A 10,581-nucleotide genomic window follows, 5' to 3' on the forward strand; every position below is an offset into this window, starting at 1 on the left:
ACACAGCACCCATGGCCCTGAAACAATGCCCACACCTGACCCCAGGTGCAGAGGTGCACAGGGAGGGAAGTCCAGGCCCTAGTGGTGGGGAGGGGCCTCATGGTCTGTTCAGCAGCTGTGGGGGTCCTGACAAGTCTCCAAAGCCCGGGACAGCCCCCTGGTGCTGTGTAAAATATTTATTAATTATCCAAAAAGGCTCAGACTGCAAGTCCTGGGGGTAGGGGTGTGGCTGGGACAGGGTCTCCTCTGAGGCCACCCACACCCAAGGGGCACAGCAGCCCTGAGATGTCCGTTCACAAAGGGCAGACGTGAAGGCCCCTGGTGGGCGGCCACCACATGCCGAGCCCTGGCCTATGCAGCCTCAGGTAGCCGGTCAGGGCGGTGGGGGGATGTGGGCGCCCAGCAGGTCGTAGGCGAAGACGTTCCAGAAGACGGCGAAGAGCAGGAAGGTGCCGTAGGCCAGCAGCACCACCCACCAGCCACACTGGTCCCGCAGGCGCTCCTCGTAGCTACGCAGGATGGTCAGGCCCATGCTCACCCCCACCACCGCGCCCGCCAGGTGCGCCATGAAGCTGGGCTGCGGGCCCGAGGCGGGCAGCGGCGGGGAGAAGCGCAGCCACACGGCCCGGCCCACCTCGGAGCTCACTGCAGAGGGACGCGGCAGGTGGGAGGTGCCCTGGCTGCAGGCTGAGAGGCCCCCCGGCCCTCCCCCCAGCCCCCTACTCACTGCACACCAAGGCCAGCACCATCCTCAGCAACTTGTAGGGACATCTCATCCCAGCCCAGTTCTATGGGGGTGTGCAAATGAGAAGTGGTGAGGCTCACCAGGGGCCCCTCCCCACACCCCCCACCGGGCAGGCCCGTTACCATGACGACGTTGGCCAGGTGTGCTGAGCAGAGGGCGTAGACCCCGCCGGAGCCTCCCACCACCGGGGCCCGCATGTCGGTGATGGAGACGGTTAGGGAGCCTGTGTGAGCAAGGGGCGGGTGAGGGCGCAGCCGGCCAGGGCAGGGGGTGGGGGTGCGCGCCTGCCTCACCTGCCAGCACGCCTGCCAGGTAGAGCAGGCTGATGCGGAGCAGGCCGTGCACCATCTCCAGGGGCACCCCGATCATCAGCTGCAGGAGAGCGTTGAACCCCAGCTGCTCCAGCCTGGCCACACGGGAGCAAACAGGCACAAGGGGTGGGGTCAGCCATCCGGCCCCACCCCCAGCCCTCACCGCAAGTTGCTGCACCTGCCCTGGGGCTTAGTCTTTCTGATGTAATAGCAGTGCAGGGAGGGGGGCTCACGGGGCAGCAGCACTACTCACCCAACGTGCATGAACATGTAGGTGAGGAAGCGCCAGGCACGGGCACGGTGCCCAGGGTGGTACACGAGGGGGCTCTTCATGTACTCGGGGTGGTAGGTCTGCAGCACCCACTTGTTGAGGCGGGCCCCGTAGCACAGGAACACGATGATCTGGGGACACGAGTGTTAGGCTGGTCAAGGCCAGGAGCGCGAGAGGCTCCCAGGGCAGCGGCTAGGGGGCCCACCTGGGCAAGGGTGACCGAGGCCATGAACACGGGGGGTGGGCAGCTGCGGTGACGGTAGAAGTACCAGCGGCGGTCCACCTCGCAGGGCAGGATCTCATAGGCCACGTAACGCACAAACCGCTTGTAGACACCTAGGCCTGGCTCATCCAGCAGCCCGTCCCGGGGCAGTGCCCGCTGTCCATTAGCAATGGCCCGCTTGAAGCTGCTGGAGCGCTTACTGCTGATCTGGGGACAGGGGCCTGAGCGTGGGCCACGGACCTCTCCACGGCACCCCTGCCTGGGAGGCTCGCCCAGCTTCCCACATCCACAAACCCCCCTGCAGTGAGGAGTCGCCTTCCCGCCTCCTCTGGCCAGGACACAGTGCCCCTGCTGCCTCCCACCGTGGCACTGACCAGGTCCACCAGCTCCTGGTAGCAGACCTGGCCCTGCTCGTTGCTCTGAGCCAGGGCCACCAGCATGTCCAGCTTGGCCGGGTCCAGGGGCAGCTCATGGCTGTGCACCAGGCCAGCGAAGGTGTCCGCACCGATGAAGCCTGTGTTCTCGGGGTCCAGCTGCTGCAGTGAGGAGCCGCCAGCCAAGGCCTGAGTGTGTGCCCGACCCCTGAACCAAAGGGCTGGGCCAGACTGGCTGGGAGCATCAGGCTCAGGCTCCCAGCACTTTTGGGACAGGGGCCCCGTGCCTGCCTGTTCCCTGGGACCCTGCTTGATCCCAAGAGCTGGCAGGGCACTGGTGCCTGGGTCCCAGTCCTCCAGCTCCTCAGCTGTTACCCCGTCTTCCACCCTACCCATCCTGGAAGGGGAGGGCCAAGGTCCAAGACCAGCCAGCTGCCCAATCTCCCTCCCTCCCTCCCTTCCTTCCCCCGACTCTCCCTTCTCCAGCCAGGAGCCCTGGTCCAGTCAGCCGTCTCCTGGGGTCCCAGACATAGGAGCCAAGGTCGTGCAGGGATGGGGTGGGTGCCGAGCGGGGCTCTCGGGGAGCTCAGTCCTGCACAAGCTCAGCTCAGCGGCAGGAGGGCCGCATTGGGGGCGGTGCCAGCTCCCCAGACCACCCCGCGACGCACCTGCTCCTGGATGAGCTGCAGCAGGGAGCTCCTGTCCATAGAGCCGGGCCGGGGGCCGGGGTCGGCGGCCGCGGCCGGGAGGGGCTGCTCTGCGGACGACTCCGCTCCGCCCCAGCCGGCCCGCTCCGCCCGCTCCGCTCGGCGCCGCGCTTGGGCCGCGTCACCGAGTCGCCCGCCTGCCCGCCCCTGCCGCACACGCCGCCACGCGCGGCCAAGACACGCGCGCACCCTGCACGCGGACGCACACCCCGGACAGGAACCGCCTCCAGCGAGCACCGCGTCTCAGTGCGGACCCCCACCCCCGCTCTGGCGCAGCTCCAGCATATTGGACGACCTCCGCCGCAGCCGCTGGTAAATGGAGTCACGGGGGTTGGGGGGGCACCTAAAACCCCCATGCAAGTCCGTTCGCCTTCTCACAGCCTTCCTGGGCTCAGGCCTATGAGGATGTCACCTCCTCCAGGAAGCCTTCCCTGACCACTGCTTGCCGCCCCCCACAGGCTGACCCAGTGCTCTCTGCGGTTCAAGTTCCTACCGGCTGCAGCTCCCTTCTTGCGGCAGACACACCCCCTCCTCCCCTCACCTAGCACGGCCCTGCATGGCCTCTACAGCCACCTTAGGGTGAGGAAGACCCTGCTGCAGCCACCTTGGCTCTGACAACCAAGCCCAGCCCACTCATCCACACCCTGGGGTGGAGGCCCCTGACCGCTCTTGTAACTCCATGAAGGACAGCAAAACCTCCCGCCCTAAGAAGGCGCCAGGGCTGGGCACAAGGGGCATTCCCACACAGAGTGGAACCCCCAGGGGTAGGGCTGCAGTTGGGATGAGGGGACCTACTCCTCGGAAGGTGGGCCAACTGCTCCACAATGGAGGTGACAAATAAGACACGTGTGACTGCCGGGCGCAGTGGCTCACACCTGTAATCCCAGCACTTTGGGAGGTTGAGGGCAGATCACAAGGTCAGGAGTTCGAGACCAGCCTGGCCAACATGGTGAAACCCAGTCTCTACTAAAAATATAAAAATTGGCTGGGTGTGGTGGCACGTGCCTGTAATCCCAGCTACACAGGAGAACTGCTTGAACCAGGACCCGGGAGGCAGAAGTTGCAGTGAGCCGAGATCACGCCATTGCACTCCAGCCTGGGCAACAAGAGTGAAACTGTCTCCAAAAAAAAAAAAAAAAAGATACATGTGACTATGGCAGCCCCTGCAAGAGCCACTCAGAGGGCTCCTCCTAGGGTTGCAGTGGTCCCAGAAGGCAGGCCATGGGGTACAGCGGGCTTAAATAGCATCAGGCGGGAGGGACCTCAGGGGCCAATGCCACAAGCTCTAAGGCAGGGCCCGCATGGGCCAGGACTTGGGAAGGAGCCCCACCTGCCATTCCCTAAAGGCAGACACCGGAGGTGGGGACCAGGCCTTCTGACATGTGTCTGGGTGACTTTGGGAAGGCCATGCCCTGGGTCCCGAGAAGCAGGTATCTGGGCTCAACTCCCAGCCTGTCCGTCCTTCTGGTCCATCCTGCCTCCCTTGGGTCAGGGCCCCAGGGTCACCCTGCTCTGTGGCAGGCAGTGACCACATCTGGTCACACAAGCCCAGGTTCTTGGCGCAGCTCAGCGAGGCTGGCAGGACGCTCTGGGGAGTGGGCGGGCAGTGCCAGGGCACACTGGACCCTCAGAAGGGGCCATCAGGAAAACATCTCAGGTACCGGTGCCCCCCAGTCCATGCCGGGCACACACCGTCCTCATGCAGTGAGCTCCCACTCCCAGACCACAAGACCTCCAGGGACACTGGCTCCCAGGTCACAGTGGCCCAGAGTGGACTTCCAGAGGCCATATGCACATGCCTGAGACCTCAGGACAGTGACCCAGGGACGAAGGGAGGGTGGCGTTTCCAGCCCACGTGAAGACAAAGAACACATTCTAGGCTGAATCAAGGCAAGCTGTCTTCAGAGACTGAGGTCCCAGATGGAAAAGACACAGTGAAGTTTAATCAGGAACCTCCGGTCCTCTGCTGCCGTCACAGAAACAGCGCCAGACTTGAGGGGGATCCCCCCCAATGCCTGCTTTTGGCCCAAAGCTCTGCCTTCCAGCCCTCCTCACACCCACTGGCCACCCAGTACCAGGAAAGGGGGGTAAAGCCCTGAGAATTCCGGGTCTGGGGTCACCGGCTCCCACACCTGTGCTCCCCAGCCCAACACACATGATGCCCAGAGGTGGGCAACCCCTGACAGCGGTGGCCAGCACTCGGGAGCTCCTGCTCAGCCACCTGCCACGGCCCACCCTGGGGGTCTGGCAGGAGCCAGGACAGTGCATGGCAGCCTGAGGCCCTGCTGCAGCCGGACTGCCTTCAGAAACAAAAAGTCCGGGCAGAAGGGCATTCCCAGAGTGGCAGCCTGGCCTGCACCCCAGCTGTGCTGCCCCTGCAGAGCCCAGCAGTGAGCCACACCGTCAGGGGAGAGGACTTAGGTACCAGGGGTCTCACTGGCTCTTCACCAGGACCCTGTAGAGCGAGAAGCTGAGGACTGCGGCCATGGCGGCCCCGACAACCCCCAGCAGGCCCCGGAGCCAGAAGGAAGAGGGATGCAGCTCTGCGTGGACCAAATGTCTGCAAGAGAGAAGGATCATCTGCAGATGCCTCAGGCACATGTCCCCGGCTTGCTGCTGGGCACCCTCCCATGTCCTGGACTCACAGGGCCTCAGAGCCAGATTCCCAGACCAGAGGCACAGCTGGCAGAGGCCAGGCCCTGGAGGAGCATGCCTGGACACTGGCTTCCTCTGCCACACAAAGCTCCACCCTGTCCGTCACTCTGGCCCCATTTCCAGGCCTGACACCACAGCTGCCCACTGCCCCGATGACAGACGCTGCTAGTCCCCAGGGCTGTGCTGCCGGGTACCCACGGGAAGGCGGCCATGGTGGCAAGCTGGGTGAAGATGGCAGTGCTGGGCTCGGCTGGACCAGCACAGGAGAACGGCACGGGAGCTGGCAGCCGGTGCTTGCGGCAAAACTCAGCTGGCGATGGGCCAACCGGCACAACCCCTTCGGGCAGGTCAGCCTTGGAGGAGACGAAGAGGCAGGGGGTCTGCCCGTCCATGTAATGGTGCTGTGGGCAGAAAGCAGTATGAGGTACAGTCTGGGGTGGCCGAGGCACCGCTGGGGGGACAGACCCTGCCCTGTGGCCACGTGGCCCCTGCAGGGCCCCACCTTGTAGACGCTGGCACAATGCGCAAAGGACTTTGGATCGCTGCCATCAAACATCAAGCAGGCAACATCACAGGCGGCGTCCAGCGATGTGGCCAGATCATCTGTGCCCACCTCACATAGCTGGGACAGACCATGGCCTGAGGGAGGGTCCCTGGGGCTCGGTCCCCCTAGGGCTGTGCTGGGCCAGCTCTGCCAGGCAGGCCTGGGTGTCCCTGGGTCCACCCTCAGGCACAGGCCATGCCGCCCCAGCACTCACGATCAAGTACTTCTCCTGTCCGTTGACCTGCACCGTGTCGATGGTGTAGCCCGGAGGCTGCTCCCTCGTGTCCTGGTGCTGAGGGAGGTGAGGTCCTGACATTCGCTGGCTCCAGTGGCCCCCAGATTGCCCTGCCCCACACCTGGAGCCCTGGGGTGGGGGTGGGGGGGTCTAGGGTGCTTACCCCCAGGCCGTGGCCGAGGAAGGCCTGCAGGAAGGCAGACTTGCCCACTCCACGGGCCCCCACCACCTTGCATAGGAGAACGCTCCGCAGCGTCTGTCCCTTCTCCTGGTCCAGCCTCTTCTCACGGGTGACTGTGAGGATGTGAAGTTAGGACGGCTGCCAGGATGCTGGGCCCGGGCCCAGGGAGGTGGGTGCCCACCTGTGATGGCGCGAGTCTGCGAGTCCTGGTCACAGAGGGTGGGGTAGCCCAGGTAGCCCAGGTGTCCGAGGCAGCTCCGGACGTCCAGGTAGGTCACCAGGCTGGGGGTGGGCGGGAGACACAGTGTTACGGTGGGGAGGGTGGCGCGGCGGGAGGGTGTGGTGTGGGCCGCGCTTACGTCCACTGGCAGAGGTATCCGTGCAGGGGCAGCCGGCCGGCCTCTGTGCGGACTGTGCACGGGAGCTTGGGGCCCCAGGGTGCTGCCGGGAACACACTGAAGAGGCTCTGCAGCTCCATGGGCGAGAGGGCGCCGTCGCGGTCCTGCAGGAGGAGGGATGTGGTGGCATGTGTGCCGGCGAGGGGCGGGGGCGGGGGTGTCGCCATGCTCTCACCTGGTCATGCTTCTCAAACACCCTCTGCACAAACTGGTAGCCAAGGTGGTTGAGCTCAGTGCTGCAGCCGGGGGGCACGTGGAGCCTGCAGGGAGGCGACAGCCCATCCAGTCCCCAGGAGACTCTGCATCACCACGCTCGGCACCTCTGTCACCCTGCCGGCCCCGTCTGTGCAGTCGGACCCTCCCTATAGGACCCAGAGGGTCCTGTATGCCCCCCAACCCTGCAGCTGCGATGGAGAGGAGAGTGCCTATCTGATTCCAGCACATGGGAGGCCTGGCTGAGGACCCCAGGCCACAGCCCAAGCTGCCCACCCCAGCAGGGTGAGCAAGTCAGGCGTGCGGGATTGGCCAGGGGCCAGCCCCCACCTGACTCAGAGTTCTGTGGATGCTGAGGGCTTCAGGGCACAGCCAGGCAGGGCACTACGCCAGACGGCCTGCTGAGTGAGACCTCGCCTCAGGGAGGGTAGGACTCGACCCCAGCCCCACTCACGGAGGGAAGAGATAGTCGGCCGTCAGCTCCAGTGTGTCGCTGTAGCCGAAGCTCCGCAGGATGGTCCATGTGGTCTCGTGCCGGCCACGCTGGATGAAGAGCGTGTTCAAGAAGAGGAAACCTGCACCGAGACAGAGCAGGGGGAGCACCAGGCACAGCACCCTCCCCACACTCCCCGGGCACAGGTGGGCACCCGGCCTCACCATCCAGAGTCAGCCGGTCCTCCCACACGCCGCCCGCCACGTTCCTGCACACCACCGTCTTCACGTCCTCCAGGGCCTGCGGGGCCAGGGGGTGCCCGAAGCAGGATTTCTGCCTCCGAGAGAACGTTGCTGGGAGTCAGCCAGTTACCCGGAGATGGCCCGTTCCGGTCACTAACAGCAGCAGAGGTTCGAGGGGGCTGGGCACCGAGGGTGGGGCGGGGGCACACCTGGAAGGCGTTGAGCTCCTCGTCACTGAGTGCCTGGTCCAGGTCCTGATCTGAGAGCCTGAAGATGCGTGTCAGCGCCTGGGCGCACGCGGGCCTCAACTGCGGGGATGTTGGCTCAGCACCCTCAGGCGGCCCGTGCCCACCCGCCACGCCACCCCACCCAGCACCCCCCAGGCCCCTGGGGAACCAGTGTGTGAGGCCCCAGCCAATGCTCACCTGCTTGGCCTCAGGGTCATAGAGGGGAGCTGTGGGGTGCAGGACAGCCTTCTGGGCATAGTAGAACAGCTCTGAGATGTTCCTCAGGTTCTTGGCTGAACACTGGGAAAGTGGGAACAGACTCAGGGACATGCCCCGAGGAACCGACCGAGGACACGAGGAATGAAGGATGCCCTGCCCCTAGCTCAGCCCCTCAGCTGGGACCCACTGACCTCCACGCAGGTCTCAATCTCAGGAAACTGGCTCATGATGGGGAGCACGGCCTCCATGGAGCTCCCCGACCGCAGGTCTGACTTGTTGCCCACTAGGATGATGGGCACCCTGGGTTGAAGGCCCATGGTCACCAGGGGCAGGGAAGCCGGGGGTCCCAGCCCCTTCCACATCCCCCTCATTACCTGGGCCCCCGCGTGGTACCCCCATTCACCAGTGGGATCCACTTAGTTCGAATCTGAAAAGCAAAGCCTGGCTGTGGGGTGAGGCTGCCCGTGGGCACATGGCTCCCAGCTGGAGCTCGAGCCTGGCTCGGGGAGAGCAGAAGGGGGAGGTCAAGGCCCACCGAGGGCCCAAGTTCCCGCCCACAGGAACAAAGCTGGTGGGAGAAGGCAGGCAGCAGGTGCAGCCTCATATGTACAACCCCAGTGGCTCCCAAACACCCCCAAGATCACTGGGGCCCAAGCCCAGGGCAGCCTCTGACAAAGGCCCTCTGAGGTTCCCCCTGAGGTTTGGAAACTGAAGAAGAAAGGGCTGCTGGCCTAAATGGCTCAGAATGGGGCCGTCCCACACCCTCTGGGGGGAAATGGGATCACAGGAGAGAGCCAGGGGACTCTGTGTGAGGCTCCACAAAATGCTGTGAGAGATGGCATTGGCCACGGGTTGAGTGAGGGTCCACCAGGGCCACCAGGGGCCACCGTGTCTCTGCCATTGGGGTCTGCACTGAGGGCTCACCTTCTCAATGGTGGCCTCCTCAGAGACATCGTACACCACGCATACCACGTTTGCCTGAGGGAACAGTGACGAGGCGTGGGTGACAGGGCTGTTGGCTCACCACTGACGATCCTGGCCGCTCCGCACCATCTCAAGGCTCCAGGAGGCCCCAGACGCTCACAGGTAGCATGACTGCAGCTCTGAGGCCGGGAAAGCCCAGCCTTCCCTAAAACCTGCCTCCAGCCTGGTGTTGGCAGGGCAGGCACTCCCCCGTGTCACACTGGCAGCTGCTGCTGAACCCTCAGAGAAGCCTCTTCCCTACCCACTGCCAGTGCAGGGACACCAGGCCCCAACAGCATAGCTGTGGCTGGCAAGACCCTTAGAGCAGAGGGCTCAGGACAGACACGGCCACACCTGCAACCCTACACCATGCAAGATAGCCGCTGTCTTGGCCCCTGCCTCTCCCCTCGCTGCAGAGTGACAGGACCGCAGTGAGGGGCGCTGGCAGTAGGGGCTGCCAGGTGGCTGTGGCCTGCGTCCTGGCCTGGGATGTCCCCGGCACACGTGCTCTGGTACTAGGAGCTCCGGGTGCCCGGAGGCCGGGGCGGTGGGCTGGAGTACACAGCAGGGGGAGGTGGCGCACACAGAGCCCACAGAAAGCGCAAACGCTGCTGCCTGCCACCTGGGCAGGAGGGAGGGACAGCTCGCGGGGAAGGGCCCTGCTATCCCTGGAGCACCACTGGGCTGAGCGGTGCCGGCTCCCAGCGGGGCGCGCTGTGCGGAGGTCACGGATCGATCAGGGCCAAGGGCACCCTGGGCACCTCAGTCCAATCCCCCAGCCGGCGAAGCGGATTAGGCCGAGCCCGCGCCCAGCGCCTCCCTCGTCCCGCGCATCACGGGTACCTTGTGGATCTCCTCCCGCAGCTCCTCGTCCGTCTGCTCGGCTTCTAGGGGAAGAGACTCCACTGCAGACCCAGCAGGCCCCCCGGACCGCTCCGGGCCGGGCCCCCGGGAGGCTACGGCCGCTACCTGAGTAGTCCACGATGTGAGTGGGCACCTTCTCCGGGGTGACGTCCGCGGGGATCGTGATCTCCTCTGCGCGGGGAGGGACCTGCAAGGGACCCGCGCGCTCACCAGGGACCCCCGGCTGGGCCCGCTCCCACCCCCGCGGCGGGCGCGCCCCTCACCTCCTCCGGGAACTCCTCGCCCACCAGGGACAGGATCAGCGACGTCTTCCCCACCTGGGCTGCGCGGGGCAGGGCGTTCAGCGCGGGGACCAAGGTCAAGGCGCCCCCCGACCCCCTCACTTCGCGCCCCGGCCGCCGCAGCTCCGAGACCCCCGGCCCGGCGCCTACCCTCGCCCAGTAACAGGATGCGCACGTCCCGCCTCATGGCTGCCGCCCCGACCGCTCCCGGACCCGGAACCCGGCCCCGACCCGGTCCTCAGGCTTTCGCTCTGCCCCCGCGCCCGCCCCGCACTTCCGGTACTGGGCCCCGCGCTGGCCCCATACTTCCGGCCCCGCCCGCACAGCCGCACAAGCGAGCCGGGCGGGCCAGAGCGGCCAGGATGTGCGGCGGCGCCACTGCGTGGACGCGCCGGGCACTGCAGGCAGCGCAGGCTCCCGGCGCCAGGCCAACCCTGGCAGGCCGACCGGTCATTGCTTCAGGGCTACAGGAGCCTTGACAAACAGCCGATTAAG

At 65.7% G+C, this 10,581-nt stretch overlaps 2 protein-coding genes across 12 annotated transcripts; both read right to left on the bottom strand.

The window, feature by feature from the left end:
• Window positions 1-161: 161 nt before the first annotated feature.
• RHBDL1 (rhomboid like 1) lies at window positions 162-3,599 on the bottom strand. 2 transcript variants are annotated; one of them, XM_030925066.1, is made up of 8 exons: window positions 2,593-3,599; window positions 1,925-2,086; window positions 1,533-1,757; window positions 1,310-1,458; window positions 1,039-1,151; window positions 868-968; window positions 728-788; window positions 162-645 (listed from the first exon to the last, which is right to left on the bottom strand). In XM_030925066.1, exons 1-8 carry the CDS (start codon window positions 2,629-2,631, stop codon window positions 374-376), a joined length of 1,122 nt encoding a protein of 373 aa, XP_030780926.1. In that variant the 5' UTR covers window positions 2,632-3,599; the 3' UTR covers window positions 162-373. The 2 variants fall into 2 exon arrangements, with proteins under 2 accessions (XP_030780926.1, XP_010385688.1); XM_010387386.2 differs by having other exon boundaries at window positions 1,925-3,599.
• A 908-nt stretch (window positions 3,600-4,507) lies between these two features.
• RHOT2 (ras homolog family member T2) lies at window positions 4,508-10,383 on the bottom strand. Of its 10 annotated transcripts, none has more exons than XM_010381818.2 (19): window positions 10,237-10,383; window positions 10,069-10,127; window positions 9,911-9,992; window positions 9,785-9,828; window positions 8,903-8,956; window positions 8,353-8,405; window positions 8,170-8,278; window positions 7,958-8,059; window positions 7,742-7,840; window positions 7,515-7,623; window positions 7,312-7,432; window positions 6,820-6,904; window positions 6,606-6,748; window positions 6,428-6,528; window positions 6,229-6,359; window positions 6,045-6,122; window positions 5,789-5,908; window positions 5,485-5,687; window positions 4,508-5,191 (listed from the first exon to the last, which is right to left on the bottom strand). In XM_010381818.2, the coding sequence occupies exons 1-19, from the start codon at window positions 10,271-10,273 to the stop codon at window positions 5,065-5,067; spliced, it is 1,857 nt and encodes a 618-aa protein (XP_010380120.1). In that variant the 5' UTR covers window positions 10,274-10,383; the 3' UTR covers window positions 4,508-5,064. The 10 variants fall into 10 exon arrangements, with proteins under 10 accessions (XP_010380120.1, XP_030780927.1, XP_030780932.1 ...); XM_030925067.1 differs by having other exon boundaries at window positions 9,785-9,825; window positions 10,237-10,371; XM_030925072.1 differs by having other exon boundaries at window positions 10,069-10,122; window positions 10,237-10,342.
• Window positions 10,384-10,581: the final 198 nt, after the last annotated feature.

The sequence above is a fragment of the Rhinopithecus roxellana genome, chromosome 20, assembly GCF_007565055.1.
Source record: "Rhinopithecus roxellana isolate Shanxi Qingling chromosome 20, ASM756505v1, whole genome shotgun sequence".
In the NCBI taxonomy this organism is placed as follows: Eukaryota; Metazoa; Chordata; class Mammalia; order Primates; family Cercopithecidae; genus Rhinopithecus; species Rhinopithecus roxellana.

Coding starts and splice junctions, on each gene's coding strand:
- RHOT2 (XM_010381818.2), bottom strand. CDS start 10,273: ATGAGGCGGGACGTGCGCATCCTGTTACTGGGCGAGG. Junction 7,624..7,741: donor AGGAGCTCAACGCCTTCCAG/GTGTGCCCCCGC, acceptor TCTCGGAGGCAG/AAATCCTGCTTCGGGCACCC. Junction 6,123..6,228: donor TCCTCGGCCACGGCCTGGGG/GTAAGCACCCTA, acceptor CACCTCCCTCAG/CACCAGGACACGAGGGAGCA.
- RHBDL1 (XM_010387386.2), bottom strand. CDS start 2,320: ATGGGTAGGGTGGAAGACGGGGTAACAGCTGAGGAGCTGGAGGACTGG. Junction 1,758..1,924: donor ACCAGGAGCTGGTGGACCTG/GTCAGTGCCACG, acceptor CCCTGTCCCCAG/ATCAGCAGTAAGCGCTCCAG. Junction 969..1,038: donor CCTGGCAGGCGTGCTGGCAG/GTGAGGCAGGCG, acceptor TTGCTCACACAG/GCTCCCTAACCGTCTCCATC.